The sequence below is a fragment of the Echiichthys vipera genome, assembly GCF_963691815.1.
Source record: "Echiichthys vipera genome assembly, chromosome: 15".
Classification (NCBI taxonomy): Eukaryota; Metazoa; Chordata; class Actinopteri; order Perciformes; family Trachinidae; genus Echiichthys; species Echiichthys vipera.
In genome coordinates this window covers 19,184,703-19,206,334 of record NC_139840.1, presented here as the reverse complement: position 1 = coordinate 19,206,334, position 21,632 = coordinate 19,184,703, and the positions used below count along the sequence as shown (strand labels likewise).

Here is a 21,632-nt window from a genome sequence, read left to right as displayed (position 1 = left end):
GATTTTATTCTATTTGATTTGTTTGGCTGCAGTTATATATATGCTGCAGTTATTTTCTTGTTATCTGATGGAGAGAAACAGGAGAGGTTGTCTACACCTAAGCATAAATACAAAGTGAATACAGTGCATATTAAAAATGAATGATCACAGTGTAGGTCAATCTGATTAACACACTAACTAATCCACAGGTGGCCCTGCTGAGGCTGAGCTGGAGCGAGCTGTTCATCCTCAACGCCGCACAGTCGGCCCTGCCGCTCCACATGGCTCCCTTGTTGGCTGCAGCCGGCTTCCACTCCTCGCCCATGTCTGCGGAGCGCGTAGTGTCCTTCATGGACCAGGTGAGGGTGTTCCAGGACCAGGTGGACAAGCTGACCAGGCTGCAGGTGGACTCAGCTGAGTACAGCTGTCTCAAGGCCATCGCACTGTTCTCACCAGGTGATTGTTGCCGCTCTTCTGTATTTAACACAATGTGCTGCAGAACCAACTCCAGTGGTTAAGTGTTGTCCGTAAAGTTGTTGGATTTGTGAGGCACAGATTAAACAATTAGTGCAGACTTTTAGTCCGTGCATCTTCAAAAAAACACTGGATCCTACAATTCCTATAATGCATCAAAATAGGATCTTTCAACAGAACACCCTGCCTGGTAAAAACACATCTTTCAAACTCCACGCCTCCAGTTTTGACAAAACAAACTTCCTGTTAGAAATGTGTTGTCTCCAAGCTGGACATCACTGTGACATCGGGTTACTTTTTCAGACTTGGAAAAAACTCCAGCAAAGCCACAAAAGACATTAAAAAACTGTTTTTACAGGTTGAGTAGAATCTCAGAACCCATTGGCTATTGGTCTGACAAAAACTTGTCAGTCGGCAGATGTCCGAGCAAAGACTTCCTCTTGTTACGGTCCGATTAACAACTCGAGACGCGGGAATGGAGTTGAGAGATGGCGTCTCTTTAAGCAGAATTAAATTACATAATAACAAAAACTAAGCGTGGGTTCTATGATTGCATTGAAGCCAATGCGTTTCGTCTCATTTTCTCCCCACACAGACTGTTTATCTGCATGCAACCAAAGCATGCTCCAACGTGATCGGTAAATACTTCTCAGACTACAAATGGAAACCAGGCTGCTTCCACTACCCAAATCTTGCTTGAGATTCTGCATTCCTTTGCAGAATCTGTTTGTAGAGATTTGACTAAGGATGACCAATAAACTGATCTATCTATGCAAAATAGCTGGGGCTGCCCCTCTAAATATTTTGTATATTCATGCTTATCTATTTATCTTAGGACAACAGTAAAACTGCACGTCTTAAAATTGAAAACTTTTGCAACCTTTATCTGTGAATTAATCTACTATGGCACCATCTCCTGGCTTATTAATGAAAATGCAACAATGCATTATGTGCTGTATAATTATGTGCTGTCACTGATCATTATGCAGCACTGAGCATTTTACGACTTCTAAAAGCGGCTTCCTTAAATATATTGCTCAGTGGGTATGACCTATCCAAATTCATTCATACCTCTTTAAAACTAACTAAACTGAACTCATTCTTCTGATTCTTTAACGATATGATCATCGAGGTATGATGGTTTATAGTTTTTAAATGTGTTCTTTTTAAAATGTAGAGGCACTATATTTGTATGTGTTCCCCTCAGGGGCATTTTATTACATTATCTGCCGGGATGTCAGCATTCCTCCCGGCTCATCACGACTCTTTATGTAACCTGCCCACACTATTAACTAACTGCCTCCTCCTCTCTCCCTCTCAGATGCCTGTGGTCTAACAGATCCAGTCCACGTGGAGTCTCTGCAGGAGAAGGCTCAGGTGGCTCTGACGGAGTACGAGAGGATGCAGTACCCGAGTCAGCCTCAGCGTTTCGGACGCCTTCTCCTGCGCCTCCCCGCCCTGCGTGCCGTTCCCGCCAGCCTCATCTCGCAGCTCTTTTTCATGCGCCTGGTAGGAAAGACACCCATCGAGACGCTCATCCGTGACATGCAGCTCTCCGGAAGCTCAATCAGCTGGCCGTATGTCCCAGGACAGTAGCCCCCTTACGAAGGAGGTCTCCGTCTGGGATTAGTGACGACAAGGACCCACAGGAAACCTCCTGACTCATCACTATCCATCTGTGTGGTTATCAGACTGCAGTGCCAGCTGGCCGTCATATGTACTGTACTGTAACCGCTCTATTCCCCCTCATGAAACAAGCCCCTCTGTCTCCACGCGGGCTTCCAGTAAAGAGAGGAGCCGGTGCCAGGCTTGATCTGTCTTGTTGCCAGCCGAGTGGTTCTGGTGCCAGGTCTCAGGCCGAGGACCAGCTTTTCATGCTGGGCTCCGATATGGCCACCACAGCCAGTCATGTTACCACCCACATGCCATAGTGACTAAAGACGCTGCAGTTTCATGTAGAGGGCAGCAGCACCCTGCCACAAATACATCAGGGACAAAACTGCCCTGTCGCCGAGAGTCAGCAGAACAATTTTTCCCACACTGGGCTCATTTTCCATGGCTCACCATTTGTGGTACAGTGACCTTTTTATCCTCACAACTGATAACATTACAATATGGTATCATGATTACAATGCATCTACAGTTGAACAGGGGTGAACTGGGTATAAGACTGAGTATAAAGTAAAGGTCTCGTTGTTGGAGAGACACTTCTAAAATCTCTTAGCTCAACGCCGAGGAAGAAGCCAAGGAACTGATCACATGGAACGGAAAGAAGATAAAAACCAAGCGAAAATCACCAAAGTCTATCATATCATCCTCTGAGATGGTTTTACATAGAATAATTAATACGTAAAGCTGAGATGAAGGGACTCTTGTGACTGCCATTTATATTCATCCACAGGGCTCACTGTTGTTGCTGAAGATTTTTTCAAAAGAGAAAGCCACGGTCACATGAGTGGACTTATACCTCACTAGACATCAGAATGCTTCAGTCTGATATTTCCTAAATACAAACCTCTGTAAATGTTCTTCACCAGAAACCGCCTTCTTTTTGACAACTGCCTTGTTATCCATTATGAATTTGGGACACATGAAATAAGAAATGAGCATCATAAACATTCGTCTTGTATCTTTGGTGAATTTAGCTATTAAACATTGTTTGGATCAAGCTTTTTTTAGGGTTTATTGAGAAACAGGCAGGCTGACATCAACTCGGGTTCTAGTAAAACAAACGACTCAAGCTATAAGAGTTAGTTATAGCTGGTGGTGAGAGAGTTTATAACCAACACTACTAATAAAATACCAGTTAACGGTGATCAATGCTGTTTCTGAGGGTAATGATCCTTTGAAAAATGGATTGAAATGTGTATATATATTGAGGCCAACTTTGTCTTTTTGCATGTCTTTTTCAAATGTTTTGGATCTCTAACTGGAGACTGTTTCATTATTTTACATTATGTAATTCAAGGTTCATTTAAACATTGAAATATTGCTTTCCCTGTTCGCTCCTAAATGTTTTTTTTCTATTTGTATTTACATGAAAATACCTCTGTCATCTGTTCGGATGTCAAAAAAAGAAGCTCATCATCATGCCATTGCAGCTGATATGACATAGAGAAGCTCTGACTGAGTCTCTGTTGTGGTGAATGATGTGAGATGATACTGTAATGGATGAAAATCTGGTGGGAAAAAAAACTGCACTTGTGAAGATATTCAATGCCAAAACATCACGCTATCTGTGACGGGTTGAAAGAAGATGAGCTCTGATTTGTTTGTCCACCAGGATTTACCTCACACGGGTATTTAAAGAAGTGAGTGTACAAAATCACAAGTAAAATATTTGGAAGGAAAGAACAAAATAAACTCTAAATACAATATATTTTTACCATTTACTGTTTTCAAACACAAAGTAGAAGGATGTAAGGATGCTTCTTGATCTACCGCTGGGCTTTTTGGATATTCTTCTTTTAGGCAACAGCTCACACAACCATGTCATCAAGAGAAAAAAAAGATAAATATGCTATTAATGTCTTCTTATCTTTGTGTTTTGTTACTGAGTTCTTACGTTTTTAAGATGTCATGTGTACGGCAATGTTATTAAAAGAATCAAAAGATGACAATGTGTCTTTTGTTATGTTTTTGTTTTTTTTAACTACTTGAAAAAGTGTTGTAATTAAACCTGTATGAAGAATGCCAAATAAACACTGCACCGTGTACCATAAATGTATAATGTGTATTAATGAAAGTCAATTCATATGCAAAAAGCAGAAGTGTTTTAACTGCTGATTTATTAAAAAAAAGAAAGAAATTTCCATTTACGTTGCTATATCTTCAGTCATGACATTATTTCTGTATAAAAACTTCAATATTTCCCACATTACAACATTCTGTAACAATTAAACATTATTTTATGCAAATTTCCACTGAGGGTCAAACCAAACAGAAGGTAGGCCTATAAGAAATTCAAAAGTTAACAGTACCATGTTGTTACAACCATGCAGAGAGAAAGGTCTACCAGTAGCTATATTCCGACAGTAATCTACTCTGACAGCTGCAAAAGTAATACAGAAGTTGTAAACATTCGGGTCAAAAACAGTCGAGGGTCAGTGACTGTAAGGCCAGTATGAGGGCCATGATGGTCTGAACCGTTACAATTCAAACAGCAAAGAAGTAAAATGGAGGATAAATCCTTGTTTCTTTAGGCCGGTCACACCCTGTCAGTGTTCATCCTCAGCTGTTTGGACAGATTTTTAAACACACGCTAACAAAGACCTTGGTCAAAGATTTTCACCAGACGTTTGATGTGGAAAAGTTTTTGCCGAAGTTCTTTGCACTGCTTCTTCTTTGCTTGATAGTCTGACGTCTAGGAGACATTGAAATCAGTATAATCAGTAGTAGTAGTAGCAATGCTAGTCATACAAAGAAACATTTTTTTGTATAAAGTTAGATAAGATTATCAATACTTTATTGTATCTCTGTGTTAAATATGAAGCTACAGCCAGGAGCCCGTTAGCTGGAAATAGGTGGAAACAGCTAGCTTGGAAAGCAAGTTTCACAGATGGTTATGTGCCAACAGACTATTTCTTGTGTCTTGTCTAAGTCTAACTTTCCATTTCAGTTGCAATAGGTTGCTAAGTAACAGAGAGCCAGGCCAACTGTTTGCCCCTGCTTCCAGTCTTTATGCTAAGCTAAGCTAACCGAGTGTTGTAGGGATGGCGTATTTTTTTAGGCCGACCCGGAAATTACTATCACTCCTGGTTCCGTGGACAAAAAAACAATGCCATGGGATTTCGGATTATTGCTGAAAATAAGCTGTTGCAAAAAAGTTTATGATACTTACAAGTTTTGTTAAGCAAGAACATTTTTTTACAAATAAACACCGCTTTTATCTTAGGCCATAAAGGAACTACACCACGGTTGCACCAAAATGTTTACTTTATCTAACTCCTTTTTGAACATGTAAGACTTCATTTGTTTTTTATGATAAATAGGTTTATAGTTATTTCATTTATTGTTAGTTTTGTGCGTTTTTTTTTTGTTTTTAATCTTTGTTTGTTAATTTTTTAAATGTTCGAAATAAAGAATAAAGAAAAAAAAGCTTTCAACTGATTCTGCGTGGCGCCGTTTGCAGTGTCATTTAGCCACTTGTTAGCAACACTAACAACAAAAATCATGAGTGGGATATTTACTGACGTATTTTATGTCATAGAACAAATGTGAAAATCTCCTTATTTCAGGCATCTAACTAAAATCCCATTCAAAAAAACTTTGACTTTGAGAGACGAGAACCAGAAGTCCAAACATGCTAACTCATTCACAGGCTCATTCCTGCAGCAGTCTATTAACTGTGCAAGCCTGAGAGTGGTATTAATCTCCTGCAAGAAAGCAAATAAGCGTATATCCCAAAATGCCGAATTATTATCTTTTTATTTTCATATTATGATACCACAGATCTAATTCCACTCACCTTTTTCATGTCTTTGAGTCGGTTATACTCGTCTGCCACACCCTGAAAATAGAAAAACAAGTCACTGACTTTAACAACGTAAACAATATAATGATAATAATAATCCTGAGATTGCAGAACAAAAGTATGCTGCTTTGTGTTTCTATGGCAGTCCATCAGACTCATACTGAGGATGAACTAAGCTGTAATTAAAAGGCACAGCTATGGCTTTATATTTTCCTGGCAGTCAGCCCTGACTTTTTCCACTCCTCCCTCCTGTTTTCCTCTACCTGATACTTCATGGAGTCCTCGTCCAACACGTCCAGTTCTCGGCTCAGCTTGTGCATCTGGTCACTGACGTCGTCCATTTCGGCACAGAGGCTCTTATAGCGGGCCAGATCGGAGTCAAACTCCTTCTTGTACTGCCGGCGCTGCTCGTCTGAAGTTATCTCGGGGTACAGCCTGGAGTGGGATATAACACAAAGACATGAAATCATTATTAAATTCCAGCTATTATTGAGATAGTAGCAAAAAGAGAAGGGGGGAGAGCTTATTTTATATCAGCCTTCTTACCATCACTTAATTAAAATAATTTAAACGGTGGGCTGACTTGCCTTGAAGAAAGCAGTATTTGTAGTGTTACAGCATTTTATTCTGAAATAATATGAGTACCCCTTCAGGGCAGCGCACATTCTCTCTATTAATACTGCGATTAATTAGAAAAAGTTAAGCCAGAGGGAAGTAAGACTTCCTCTCCGATCGGTCTTAAATACTTTAATTTGGGTTCAACCGAGGAGTTTTTAAATAAAAAATGTATAAAAGACTGATTTGCTTCAAACTGCTGATAGCTAACATTTAAGGTGATATTCAGCGACTCTAAACTCATTATAAATATTAATATATCAACATAATATTCAGTTATTTTACAGAGAAGACAGGCACCTGAATTAGCATACAGACATCTCTGCAGTGAAACAGTGAAATAAAGGTATTTCCAATGGGTTACAGTAACTAAACCTAAGCATCATATTTTTTTAGCTCAGGGCTACTGTGATTTTTTTTGTGATCTTTTTCTTACTCTCTTTTACTTAAAAATGGAGTCAATCCTTTTAGTTTGTATGTAAATACTTTATGTTGTATTTCCTGTTTTTTTGCTGTAATGAATGATGTAAAACTAACTTAATTTGAACTGCCCCTGTGTAGTATTGTGTCGTACAAATAAACAGCATAAATACTGAATACTCAGATGACAGTTGCACCAGAGTAGTGGCCCACCTGTAAAGGTAATCTGTGTTGTCCCGGTCTAGCTCATTGCCAGTGTCTCCTGTGGTGTAACCAGTTTCATACGGGGACTCCATCATCTCCTGAGCAGCAGGCCTGGGCTCTCGGCCCTTCCTCTGCTCCTTCTCCACGTGATAAGGAGGAGGTTTCCTGATGCTGTTGGTCTCGTCTGAGGTGCTGCTGGAGCAAACTGTGACTCTGCTGTTCTGGTATAGAGGCTCAGCCCCCCGACGATTACTGTTGTCACCAGAGAAACTATGGAAAAGCAGGACAGACACAGGTATTAGATAATTGATTGTGTATTTGTGCTTGGATGTTTATAAGCACTCATTAATGTTGGCGTTATTAGAGCTTAAGCTCTTTAAGTACACTTGGCTTCCAAGCTCTAATTCTTCAAGTTTTAGTAGTGTTTCAAATATTTGTTGTACCGCACTTTTCAGGCCACAAGAGCCTGTAGATATGCGGATATCGATTAGTTAAGTAATATTCATCATTATCTTAAGCTGCAGTCCACGTGAAGCTGATTATTCAATGAAGAAGTGATTTTACTGGACTGAAGTATATTCCAGGCTTCACAAAAGACGTGGGGTGTGTTATTCCATTTTGCATGAATAGATTTGAATTCAGCCTAAACAGTTAGCCATGATAATCATTTCCGTATGTTCTGTGGAGTTTTTTTTTTTGGATGTTTCTTGGCTGCACTTAACTTAATGAGTGGGATGTACTCCAGGTGCGACAGAACAAGTGACCAAACTACGTCAGCCATAACAGAAGACGGAACACATGCCGAACATTTCCTTGAAATTGTGACGACCTTTCAAATTGGAAAAAACATGATCAGTCTGATCGCACCAAGACAGCAATTATCTAATGAAACACCCAGTTAATTTAGTTTTAGTCCAGTCTTCCACTTCTTCAAGTATAAAACAATATATCAGATAATTAACTTAGAATTCCACTTAGGAAAAATCTATTTATTTTTATTAGAGAGTAGCCAAACATCAATCATTGTCCTCATAGGAATTAGGATGTGTGTGGTTTAGGTCTGAATGCTTTTCTGTTGTGTCCAGTTTATTGAGCACAGATCGCACTGTGGTGTTCTGGGGTCACAGACTCCGTGACCATCACTCACCTGTTGTTTTTATAATTCCCCTCACTGTGGATGCTGACTGTTCCATTGCCGTAGGTGACCACACTGTTGTCAGCCCTCAGGTAAGGTGCTGATGCCCTCTCTGATACAACCACAGTTGGTGCCTGCTGGGTGCTGCGCACCTCTCCAACATGGTTCACCTAAGTCGAGATCAGAATCACTTCATTTAATGTTGGGGTTTGTGTAGATCATTTGATTCTGTTCACGCAGAGATGCACGAGACAGAAAATCAACGATAACAGAAAATGAATGTTGTAGTATTCTGACACATAATGCCATTTAGCACCATGGTACACATGAGAAAGTCCACAGGAGTCAGATGCATTTTTTTATGCTGGTAAGAAAAAACCTTTTCTGCAGCATATAGAACTGGGGAGCTCCTTCCACCGAACAGCACACTGCGCTCAATAACACTCAGATGAGAGAGTCTGTGTCACTGCTAAATGTGTATGCATGTAGCCCGACAGATACAAGGACAAACACACACACACACACACACACACACACACACACACACACACACACACACACACACACACACACCGTAGCCTTGGCCACGGTGTGACACACTGCCGTAAAATGAAAAAAGAGCAGAAGTGCCTTCCCCCCTGATCAATGTCTCACCTCAAATCATTCCTTTCAACAACGATCAGTAGGACAGGATTGGAAGGAAGCACACAAAATCCATTTTGTCAACTTTGTCTGACAGGAAACGCATGTTGATGGAGGAGTGCGTGTGTGTGTGTGTGTGTGTGGGGGGGGGGGGGGGGGGGGGGGATCACCATGAGCCCACTGAGAAAGGTTGAGACAGGAGTGAAATCAGTGGAACAAACATTTCTGCTGTTCCATCGTTCTACACTATCAGGTAAACATGCAGGAGAGCACCAGGGTTCTTTTCTTTTGCAGAACATTTTTAACACCTACAGTACAACACACCAAAAGCATTGGATCAAAACAGGGTCTTTAGAAAACATCCTCAAACACAAACACAAAATCTGCACTATGTCTCATGTAATCTACCATTATACAGTATAATGCATCATTAATGACTTCTAGTCTTTGACCTATTTCTGGATCGTCTCCAGTGAGCTGATGCGAACGTCTGGAAAAAGCAGCCAGTGAAATAGAGCTCATGAATGTGGAGTCGGAGGATGATGATCCTCTTTGTGGAAAGAAACTCCATAAAAAGCTGCAGGGAATCTGATACGCAGCAGCAGAAGGTGCTATGACAGCCGCTGCTTTGTGCAATTCAAGTGTTTTTAATTCCTGTGCTGTTCAGTCCAGACGGTGTCGGTGAAGTTGACACTTTTGCTCTAACGATTCAGAGAGGGAGATTTCAATGTCTCCTCTCATCCCAGATTAATCTGATAATTATTTTCTTCTTTCTACTGTTCTGTTAAATGTATATTTAAATATGATTTTAATATGATCTATTTAAATAAATAATTAATGATCTTATTAAATGTGTCATCATTGCATTTACATTTCCAGAACAGAAACCCATCATCATTTTGTTGACATATTAGTCATAGTTTTCTCTATTTAACACAACATATATCAGAAAACAGCCATTTTCAAAAACTCCAATAATCGCCATGATTTTAGGAATAAAAGGCTAAACATGACATATGAACAAAGCCTTCTGTAAAAACCTTGAGAATATCGATATAAATGAAAATGGAAAGTCTGGTGTATGTAAATTCTGCTGAGTGAGAAAAAGACAGATTTGTATTGTAAAATTCCATAAATTAATTAAATAATTAAAAACACTACAAGTAAATATGTTTAAAATATAACTATCATCACTATGAAATTCCTACTTACATTAAGACAATTGCAGTATTTTTGTATTTTAAGTTTTCTGAGGGCTGTTAAATAGAAATGTAGCACAAAACACAGGGAAATGACTGCTTTGCCAGGAGTAATCTGCAGTCCCTTCATACACTGAATCATTTAGCGCCACCACACTCTTTAGGGATTCACACAGCAACACAGAGGCAACTCAACCCTTTTTATACATTATACATGCCACATACATTATATATGCCTCCCTGCAAGGCAAGCATCTTCACTGCAATACAAGAGTGCTCCAGAATAGGGCCTGCATCTCGATGAAGTGACTCGCTGCACCCTCTGCAGTGATAGGCAGTATGTGGGCCATCGCCTCGCTGGATAAACTGATTGAATGTTTATTCCCTTTCCGTAAGAAGTCATGGTGGACATGATACATTCACTGCCACTCTGGAACATTAATCACTGCTAAATACCACATGAGGCTGCCACTGTGAAGCGCAGACAGCACAGCGTTCACAGGGCTCCACAGCAGCATGGATACAGTACCTGCTAAATGCTGGAGCACTGATGGTCCGGGGACATTGACTCTCAACCTGGGGTTGGATTTCTGCTTTGTACATCCGTCCACAGTATAACATTATCACTCTCTTCTGAACAAAAGAATATAGTATCAAATAAACTAACAAAGCTGTCATTTTTATGTAAGTCTTTAAAATAAGTAATTTTAAAGGCGCTTTACTCGAAATACTGAAAAAAGTGAGCTGGGATTACCTCTACACGGCGGTACACGGTGAAATATAGTTGTTCATGACCTCATGCACTAATGGCACGCACAGACCCTCTATCACAGCAAACAACAGTGAAGCTCAGATTACATCACACACAGAGGGAGAGAGACTACATTTTCTGTTCGGGACGCCATTATTCCACTTTATCTTCACATAGAAAATAGTCGTTTGCTGCTATATCAATGCTCTGAATAACAAGGACGGTGCCTTTAAGTATTTGAAGAATGATAAGTGCTGTCAGTTTTATGGTGAAGAGTCTTTCTGTGCGTGACTTTTTGTTGTTTTTATGAGGCCACACCTGCCAGTTGCCACAGGATATTCACTCAGTGTGATCATCTGTAGTTTTAACTAATGCGTCACTCAGTTTAGGATACTATATGCCATATAATCCCATAAATGTTCACATCGGCTGTGGTTTACAAACTTTACAGCGCTTAAACAAAAGCTTATTTAACCTTAGGCAAAAAAAAAATAATAAACTGCCAAATTGCAGCAGGTCTTGTGGGACCTCTGGTTCAATGAAACTCTAAATGACCACACTTCTGCATAAATGTGCTTTATTCAAAATGTACGGTATATGAATCTGTCAGGCTGACAGTTAAGAACAAAACTTTTAGGTGTGTACTTTTCTAATGTTTTTGGTTAATTATATATCCAATAGTGTCAGTACTGAAGTCACCGTTGCTATGGACAGTTTATTAATAAACATCTAAATGGTTCTGTGTTACAGAAAAAAAATTCAATAAACAATAAAATTCTACCAATTAAAATAAATGTTAGCTGTTCCTCCCTTCAATCCTCCACTGTATTTACTACACTGGTTTCATCAAATAGTATTTATTTAATGTCTTCTCAAAGAACACAGTGAATCCTCATTTACAACGTCCTAAGACTGCATTCAAATGGTTCAGTCAGTCCTTAAAAAGTGTGTCATATGACGCAGTGTCGAAAATATCTGCTCAAACAACCTGAAACCTCTTAACCATGAGGTGAATTACTTTGAAAGAGTTTCCTTGTCTGTTTCCTTTCAGGGGACACAGTATAATGTTGCTGATTGCTCATTTCTACATGGTGTCATTGGAGCTGTTATCACTCTTCTGGTTAATGATCGGCCAGAGTGAAACCTGGGTGCGCTGGAGATAAACAGCAGAGTTCACTGAGTCAACAGCGGCAAGTTAATGGGAGTTTGTGAAACCAAATGGTCGTTAGCAGGAACTGAGAGACTTGACGATGTGTTTATACTGAGCTTTATGCTTGCAGGTAACTTGAAAAAAGCAAGCATGAGATAGGAAACTTTAGTTTCGTTATCCGGCTGGAAAAGAAAAACAGGAACACACATAAACCAAGTCTTTTGAGGACTTTCTGTGAGTGTAACATCCGAACTCACACATTTACACAACACAACTCCCTTTCCAACTCTCTTAAAATATCACAAAGAGACATTAAGAGACTTCTCACCCAGTCCTGTACATCCTGGCCCTCTGACGACCTGAGCCGCGGCTGGTCCCAGTAGATGTTAGCTTTGCCGTGGCGCCAAATCTTGCTCCGGGTCTTGTAGGCGAAGTAAGCAGACAGGGACAGGGCCAACACCACCATAAGACCCAACACTAACGCTACCGCCTGAGGAAAGACAGTAAATCATAGATCAGGAAAGAATAAAATAGAAGAGAATAAAATAAGTAAGGGATAGCGTAGAGCAAGCCGGTCATTATTGCCAATTAGAACCTCGACAAGTCGATCCAATAATTTGCAATAATGACCCGCTCTACATTACACAACTACTTACTCAATGGAATCAATCGTTTTACACAAAATAATGATTTAAAAATTAATTTATTGATTTCAAAATGGTCCTTCAAAGTCTATGATCAGATCAGCATCCTACGGAAAAAAGCAGACTGTAAAATTAAATAGAATAATCCTTCTAACCTCCTCGGGGTCCATGTAGCAGTAGTGGTACAGGTATTGATTGTACATGGGGAACCCCCCTGGAAAACCAGCCCCCACGCTGCCACTGAGGCTGGGACTGCCCTGGATGTTCTGGCACATCATCAGCATAGGATTGTACAGCATGCTCTGTGAGCTCTGAGACATCGGGTTCACCCCGATCACAAAGATGATGTCGATGATGCCCTGGAAGTCAAAAGAGAGGCACGTTCAACCACAGTGATGATTTAAAGTGTAATTCTGGTGTATTTGCATTCCATGGTCTTTTTCGGTATAAATATACATCAAATAAGTTCACGTAAATACTTTTGTCCTTGAACTGAACACCAGTGCTTTCGGTAATTGACTTATTTGTGTTGCCTGTCAATATCAACAGAGCCTTCTGCTAAGGCTTGTAGCATTGTAAAACAGTCTTTTAAAAAAAAATAAACTCTGGGTTCGCTACGTTGTTGGTGCTTCATTGTTGGTGCTTCATTGTTGGTGCTTCATTGTTGGTGCTTCGTTGTACTGTCTGTTATCATGCTACTGTAGAGGTTTGGTGCTATTTTAAGCAATATTAGTGGTTAAAAAAAGCAGTTTTGGATGGTTCAGCGCTCCGCCCTGAGCTACTCAGTGTTAGACATGTCTGGCTGTTTGCGACTGTTCAGAATTTCTCTGTTAATAGTTAATCAATGAAAAAACTGTCTCTATGGCTTATTTGATGTATATTCATGCCAAAAAAGAACATGGGATGCAAATACGCCGGAATTACACTTCAATGCAATATTCTTTTTGATTTATTCTGGCAATGCAACATGGTAAAAAACAAAAATGTAGTCAGTTAGTTTTCAGCTTAAATACTTGGATCTGAACTCTAAATGTCCCATGGCATCATTACTTCTTTAATGTGATGTATTTCCCTTTGAAACAGGATGTTGAGAAACAGATCAAGCGTAAAGCAAGTAGCTGTCTGCAAAAAAGTAAACAGTTAATGACGAGCATTTAGCAGAAGAAGAGCCAGATGTTTACATCAGGAGCTGGTGGAGACCAAAACAGAGCTAAAAGCAGAGTATTGGCCTGAAACACAACTTTAAATGCTTCTTTGTATTTGCTGGATGTGTAATAAGCAACAGTTTGCTGTTCCCACCTACATAGCCCTCACCTCATGAAAAGTTGTTGTTTTTGTGATGTTTTAAGTCTTTCAGGAGTCATCGGCTCATTTAATCTTAGGTGCGACTCACCTGAAGGACAGCCAAGATGATGTCACAAATGAACACAGTGAGGTAGAACCTGCATCCCCTCATGATCCGTGAACGTGAGAAACTCCCCACCAGGAAGCCCAGCGACACCAGAAAGTTAATGGCCGCCATGGAAATCATCGCCGACTTGGCAGACTGCGGCGTCATGTAGGAGCCACCATAGCCATAGCTGCCTCCATAATATCCCGACTCCATCCCAGCGGCCCCCGCAGCACCGACACCGTAGCCCCCGTAACCAAATCCATTCATGTCCCACACCAAGGTGGAAGCCACGCAGGCGAAGATGAGGAAACACATGAGTACTGTAGCTCCTTGGAAGGTTTTGACAAAACCAGGAGGAGAAAACCAGCGGTAGAAGTGTTGAGGTTTCTCATCAATGTAGTTGGATTCTGGGGGGACATTGTAGGTGTAGGGGACATGCTGGCTCTGGGGGGAGTGGACGCTCTTGGGGGGATAGAAGCTGTGAGAGGTAGTGCTGTAAGGCGGGCTGTACACAGGGGGGCTGTCGTAGTAACGAGGCTCATACATGGTTTAGAGGATATTACTGCAATTTCACCTGGAAGAAGGAGGACAAATATGAATTAAATCATGGTAAAAGCAACGGCCTCTTCATACCTTTACATTACTTATACAAAATAATGCATTTAAGGGGAAATGTCTCCCCCCAATATAAGCATTAAAGCAGCAGAGGACTTTCATTTTGAAGAAGAATACGACTCATAGACGCCACAATGCCTCTGGTAAAGTAAAGGGCAGCATTAAACCTCATAAGCAACGACAGATGAAATAAACCTGGCAAAAACTGCTCTAACACAGCCGCAAATTAGAGCGAGAATACAAACTAAAAGGCCGAGTTGTAGTCTGTAAACTACGACAGTTTAGTGAATAAAGTCATAATAGAATAAGAAGCTTCCAATCATATTAGATTTTTTGATTTGAAGTTGTCACCTAAGTGTTTCCTTTACATAAGGAAAGCTAAACTGCATAAAAATGCAGGAAAATGTTTGACATTCTGGATGAGGACCCCCAGACCCCCACTTCATACGCACTTGCCGGAGTGAGGCTTTAATACGTAAATTTGATGTGACTACATTTATTTAAGCACTTCCTGTCTCATTCACCTCAGCCCGTCCCTGAACGCTCTCCTGGTATCGCTGACCCACGCTTCATCACTCCGGAAGGAACTCAACCCAACGGGCTTTAATAATTCAGACAGACAGCAGGTAAGAGGCAGCCTGGGCAGCCATGCGTTGAGTTCACTGCAGGGGGAGAACCACAGGCTGTGTTCCTCTCCTATGCTGCACCTACTCTGTGTTACCTGTGTGAGCACCTGCTGAGTGTGGGGAAGCTACAACAAAAAGCCCAGTCAGGCGTGGCAGATGTGTTTGGATTTGTTGATCTATTGCAGGGTTCATATCACTTTCCAATGTTGCTCTCAGAAAGGAAACACAAGAAAACAAAACATTCTTAATTGTTTTCGTAAATGTAACTTTTCTCTCTGCTTTTTATTCTTAAATCATCTGAACTAGACAAACAGAGATTCTACTTCAGACTAAATATTTGATTTTTGTCCATTTTCCATGTCCCAAGATTAAAATCTGACCCCTTACTGTAACTAATTTCCCCCTCAAAGGCTTTAAACAACCAGAAAGTCTTCTCCAACCATTCAACAGGTCAGACACATGATCAAACAAAAAGGTGAATGTGCATTTGAACCTTCTAACAACTTTAACAATGTAATGATCAGACAACTTACCCAGCAGTCACTATAGAAAACGATCCTCAACTTTGCACCGTCCAGCTCAGCTGATCTCATACCGTGTCATTGATATAGTCTCCTCTGCTGACTGCACGGCGTCCTCTTTATACCTCACACACGATCATAAACCGAGTCATTCCCATGATGGATACTTTCTCTGGACAGAAGGAAAAAGCCCGTAAATGAAACCTACGGAGCGGCGGTGTGTCTCAGGAGCGCAGTTCAGCCACGTGTTCTCTCATGGATCCTTTACAGCTCCAGCTAGTTTCAAATTAAACATTAAAGACTACATTTAAAGTGTAACGTTAGCCTTCCTCAAGTCCACTTCACTAGGAATCTGGACAAACCATAACTTTATATGACAGGATGATTAGCCTACTGCAAACGATGACTTACAGCTTTATTGTAATAATAATAATAATAATAATAATAATAATAATAATAATAGTAATAACAGCAACAACAACAACAACAACAATGCGTTATTATTATTATTATTATTATTATTATTATTATTATTAGTAGTAGTAGTAGTAGTAATATCAATATCATCCTCATCATACATTTTTTTAAATCCTAACCAGTAATGTCAGATGTATAAAAAGTAATATTATTATTGTAGTAGTACTGTATTATTATAGTTGCATATAGTAATAATAATAATAATAAAGTTAAATAAATTATTATAAAAATATATAATAATGATTATAATCATTTTAACTTTAAGATATTGTTGTTGTTATTATTATTGTTTATAATAATAATTATATATAATTCTAGAATAATGATTATAATTCATTTTAACTTTAAGATATTGTTGTTGTTATTATTATTTTTATTATTATTATTATTATTTTTATTATTATTATTTTTATTATTATTATTATTATTATTATTATTATTATTATTATTATTATTATTATTATTATAGTTATATATATATATCATACTGTCCTCTTTTTTTTTAACAATTGTGAACCTGCAATTTTTATCCCCTGACATTACAGGAAATGTTTGTTTTTTTCTGTAGCAGAAGAATAAATCACAAATCTGAAGGACAATAATAAAAAAAAACATTTAGGCGGTAGGAGAAAACAAAGTAATCCAGGTTAAAACTCAACAAAGGTCCAAAAATAAGAAAAAGCATTCAATACATGTAAGTACAAAAAAAAAGGTTTATTTTTTAAAATAACAACTTCAATCACTGGAAGAACCTTTTTTAATTTAAAAAATCCACTGAATTAACATGTTCCTCTGTGTTGACATACAGGATATGATGAAAATGCTACATGACATGTAATGAAAGCCATACAAAAGAGCGTTTTTGGTGTTATTAAGAATGCTCAGGTGTTATAAACCAGGTTTATTAAAAAAAGGTTAAGTCAACTCTAACCTCTTGTTGATACAAAAAGTGTCCAACAGGCTTTTAATTCCAAATGTAAAGTAATCAATGCAATCAGTAAAGTACTGCTTCACCTAAACATGCAAAAAGGGGCAAAGGATCAATGACAAGAAGGTTATTTGTGTTGTCCTCATCAGGTGCTGCAGATATTTCTCTCCGCTCTTCTTCATGTCCGATCCTTTTCCATGGCTTCCTGGTCATAAGTGCGGATTCTGTTTTTGATGTGGCTTAATTTAGCTTTCAGATAGTCACAGCGTTCCTTTTTCTCTAGGAAGCCAGGCTCCTGTGAAAACACACACACACACACACACACACACACACACACACACACACACACACACACACACACACACACACACACACACACACACACACACACACACACACACACACACACACACACACACACGCACGCACACAATATAAACTTTTGATTAAAGCCTGCATGCTCTATTGCCTATAGGTGTCCTTACTTCTCTTTTTTGTTTCTTTCTGTAATGTAGCTGCGTTAAGTTAATATTTCCAGTGATGTTGGAAGCAATATTATTTGCATCAGTGGACAGCTGTATTAAAGAAAAGCAATGATTACAGTTTTTCTAACACATCTCTGTGTTATGCATTAGAATTGCCAAATTATTTTTCAATTGTTCGAGTGAACAGATGGAAACATGAGCGGACTAGTGCCCTCACTCTTCATTAAACTTACGCTCTTTTTCTGCTGATACGTCTTCATAACGCTTTGAATCCTCTGCCGATCCTAAAGGATACAGAATGACATAAAACACTCATCCACCAGCCTGCATCACAGCTGCATCATTGATATATTTAACATGTCTGCACAATATGGAGGCCTCAAAATAAATCCTGGGAGCCTATCACAGAAATGGTGAATAAAGGTTGTTTTACATTCATCTCACCTCTTGGCTTTTTCCGTCTTTGAGAAGTCGTGCCATCATGGCATCCAGCTCTCTGAACTTATCGAGCGTGGTGCTGATGTCCCTGTGAAGGTCCTTGTATTCCTGATACTGGTCATTGAAAACTGCCTTGTATTTTTCCCTTTCTTCGAGAAAGCTGATCTCTGGATACTTTCTATAGGGAAGGGTTTTAGGACAGATTAATGAGTGGGACTAGAAAGAGAAAGGGTTTATACAACCCTGTAACATGCATGGTTTAAATGTTCACTCACATGATGTAGTCTGCGATGATGTGTACTTCGGGGGGGTGTTCAGACGCTGTGGCTCTGTTCAGACTGACTGGGTTCTTATAGACCTCATTCTGATTAATACAATCTTTACTCAGAGACTTATCCCTTTCATCCTTGAATGATATGCGCTTTGTTTTTTGAGGGGTTAGCGGGATGGACTGGTGAAACGCCTCCTGGGGCTAAAGGTAAAAGACAAAAAAGATTATTAAAAAAAATATGAACCAGCAAATTAAATTATGTAATGATTGTACACCACTGTGTGTGCAGACCTGTGTCATCCCATTGCAAGATGCTCTCTGAGAGGCCTAGGAGCAAAATTTAAGTAAAGCTACGTATCAGAGAAATCCTAATTTAAAAAAATAAAGTACAGCCAGGGGGAAAACTGCTCCATTCTTTTGCTTCGACAAGCTAAGCCTCTGGTGTTGCAGTCCCCTTAGCTGGGACATTGAATTATTATGTTTACTCCTGGCCCCTCGTCCTTTCTTATTTGACATCAAATATATTTGCTGACAGCGCGGTTTCTCACCTGTAGGTGGTGTCTGCGATGCTCGATAACATAGACTCGTGTAAAGAGTAATAAGTTTGGTAGCTGTTGAAGGGAATTTACAAATGTAGTGTTTGTATTTCCCAGCCATCAGTGTCGATTTACGTTTCTATAAATGAGCCTGGCTAACTATAAATAGACTTCTGTATAGTCTAATGCAGTGGTTCTCAAGCCACGATTCCAGTGTTTTTTACCTCTCTCTGCTATCTTTCCATCCCAGTTAAGTTTATAACTAAGCACGGACGCATGCTCGTGCTACATTCATGAGGCTGATAGTGAAACTGAAATATTGCAGGAAAGGCAAATGTTTTAAAGTTTTTGTTTTAAAATATTATATATAGAGTATATTGTAGTCATTGTGAAAACGTTAGCATTTAGCTCAAACTAACGCTGTGCCTACAGCCTCATAGAGCTACTAGCATGGCTGTGAGCTTGTCTTCTTAGCCTGCCGCTGAGAAAATTGCATTTTATATATATTCATATCTTGTGTTGTCCATTCAAAAACTTCTCACTGTAGATACAGGCGACAGCAACGTTTTTGCCTATAATTCAATATCCATACAAAGTTATTTTTTTATGTTTGTAGGTATTAGCAAATACTTTTCACATTATTTTACTTAGCATCACATAACAATACAGTTATGTCTACTTCACTTTTAAATTATCTATGTCTGGCACACTTATACAGAAAGGACTGCATGTCCGTGAAGTGAGAAAAACACAGTTTTACAGCCTTGGGATGCATCCTTGTAGACTACCAGCAGAAAAAACTGACATATCAATACCAGATGGCATGCTCAATGCGGATTATCTTGATTGATTTTACATTTCATTGGATTTGATCTGCCACTGTTGTTTTGGGGCTGTTGTTGGCTCATTTACAATCAGTAATAGTTTCTTTCCTTACTGTTGTCAACAATAACCGAGTGTGTGATATGTCCGCTACACTTAAAATAACACTAATATGGCAAAACTGGGGGACAGTCATGGCCAAACTCAATTTAGAAAGCCTTTGGAGAGAGTGTTTGATAGAGCAGCACAGACAGAGTAAAAGTGTCTTGAATAAATATCTCCATTGGATTAATGACATGTACCTTGTTCCCAAAGTACTGTCTCTCCCTACGTGCAGACTCATGCCTCCACATCTTCAGACACACCAGGAAGCTTCCCAGATACATTATCATGTTGATGAAGATGAATGCCGTCCCCGCCATCTGGCCCCCATCAACCCGGCACAGGTTGGCCATGATGGGGTTTACGCCTATTGTCATATAGCACAGCCCCCCACGGTTCAAATCGTTCAGGTAGACAATCCCTGCTGCCATGTAGAGCAGGAACAGCGCCAAGTTGATGAAGGCCTCCGTCAGAGGCCACCAGGGGGCGTTGAGGAGGATGGTGCGATAATACATAGTCATTCCCATCACTAAGAGAGTGAGGGTTATAATCCAGGAGACTCCAGCTATTGCCAGTATAAAGGGAGTCATAGGGCCTCTGTAGCTGTACCCAGACATGCCTAAGCCATTGTTATATGCACCGTTATAGAGTCCATAGCTGTTGGACCACTCACTGTCTTTCTGGATGTAAGCGATAACACAAGCAAGGACCATGCCCCCGAATAGGAGCTGAAGTCCGGCGAGAAGTCTGAGCAACCCTGGCCAGGATTTCAAATAAGAGTACTTCAGGTTATAGACCTCCAGTTTCTCAGCGTAATACTCTGCAGGGTGGATACTGGTCAGGAGAGAGTCCTCTCGCGGGCCCTGATTGAACAGATCATCAGAAGGGCTCTCCCTCAGCAAAGGCTTATGGGAGTTCTGGCTGGAGTTTCCAAGTGATTCACCCCAGTCCCTGTGCTGCAGCAGGGGACTTACAGGTGGGCTCACCCTTGTCCCATTAGGAAGGATCTGGATCCTACTGGTGCTGGCTTCAGAGTCACTTTCCTTTGTCCATTTATGGATGATCCCACCCCAGGACTCAGGGATGAGGGATTTCAGCCTGTCCTTTATGCTCCCTTTTGTGTCCTCCTTTTCTACATACGGTGGAGTGCTGGATGTGCAACCGGTGGAGTTAGTATCACCATCATCTGTGATATGATCTGGTGAGGGTGTGTGAGTAACCCACACAGGTACTGGTGGATCACTAATGGAGTTCCTCTTGCTAGAGGAGGACCCGACTACACTGTCAGGCTCTTGTCCCTTGAATTTACTGCTCCAGCTTTTCATGCTGCAGACTGATTTCTGTGTTTCATGAGAGAAGTAATCACACAGTCCTTATGAGGCATGGAGATGGAGAAACTGTGTGGGGGGAAAGATAAATTATTAGTTGGGCAAAATAAGCATATATGCCATAATTATATGGTGTATAATGTATAATTAACACACCTGTACATGGTTGCATAAAGCCACCTAAGCTTGAAAAAAATGAGCTGCATAAAATCATTGTAAGGATTTCCTTAAGATGTTGTTAAGCTCTAAGTGTTTGCCCTTAGCCACTTAAGTACTCCCTTATGTGTTGCTAGAAGGTCCTTAGATACCCATTTTCCCCAGACAATTTTAAGGGATCCATACCAGTCTCTTAAAAGGGAAATAAAATGAGGTTGAATGTTGAATTTATGGTGATTGAAGAGGAG

At 39.9% G+C, this 21,632-nt stretch overlaps 3 protein-coding genes across 3 annotated transcripts in view; 1 reads left to right on the top strand and 2 right to left on the bottom strand.

The window, feature by feature from the left end:
* The window catches only part of LOC310957903 (nuclear receptor subfamily 2 group F member 6-like), an 8,950-nt gene extending 4,890 nt beyond the window's left edge, over positions 1-4,060 (top strand). Inside the window, exons 5-6 of the mRNA XM_083928643.1 lie at positions 189-435; positions 1,775-4,060. Coding sequence (XP_083784769.1) covers positions 189-435; positions 1,775-2,049 — 522 coding nt within the window. The 3' untranslated portion in view covers positions 2,050-4,060. The remainder of the gene's footprint in view (positions 1-188; positions 436-1,774) is intronic.
* A 654-nt stretch (positions 4,061-4,714) lies between these two features.
* LOC310957410 (occludin-like) lies at positions 4,715-14,625 on the bottom strand (the record flags this gene model as incomplete). The annotated part of the gene is made up of 8 exons (XM_083927964.1): positions 4,715-4,816; positions 5,921-5,962; positions 6,190-6,361; positions 7,175-7,435; positions 8,313-8,470; positions 12,371-12,532; positions 12,842-13,045; positions 14,080-14,625. The coding sequence occupies 8 exons, from the start codon at positions 14,623-14,625 to the stop codon at positions 4,715-4,717; spliced, it is 1,647 nt and encodes a 548-aa protein (XP_083784090.1).
* Positions 14,626-17,424: 2,799 nt separating this feature from the next.
* Positions 17,425-21,225, bottom strand: LOC310957902 (MARVEL domain-containing protein 2-like; the record flags this gene model as incomplete). Its single annotated transcript, XM_083928642.1, has 5 exons — positions 17,425-17,541; positions 17,965-18,015; positions 18,176-18,347; positions 18,445-18,641; positions 20,101-21,225. 5 exons carry the CDS (start codon positions 21,223-21,225, stop codon positions 17,425-17,427), a joined length of 1,662 nt encoding a protein of 553 aa, XP_083784768.1.
* Between the last annotated feature and the right edge of the window lie 407 nt (positions 21,226-21,632).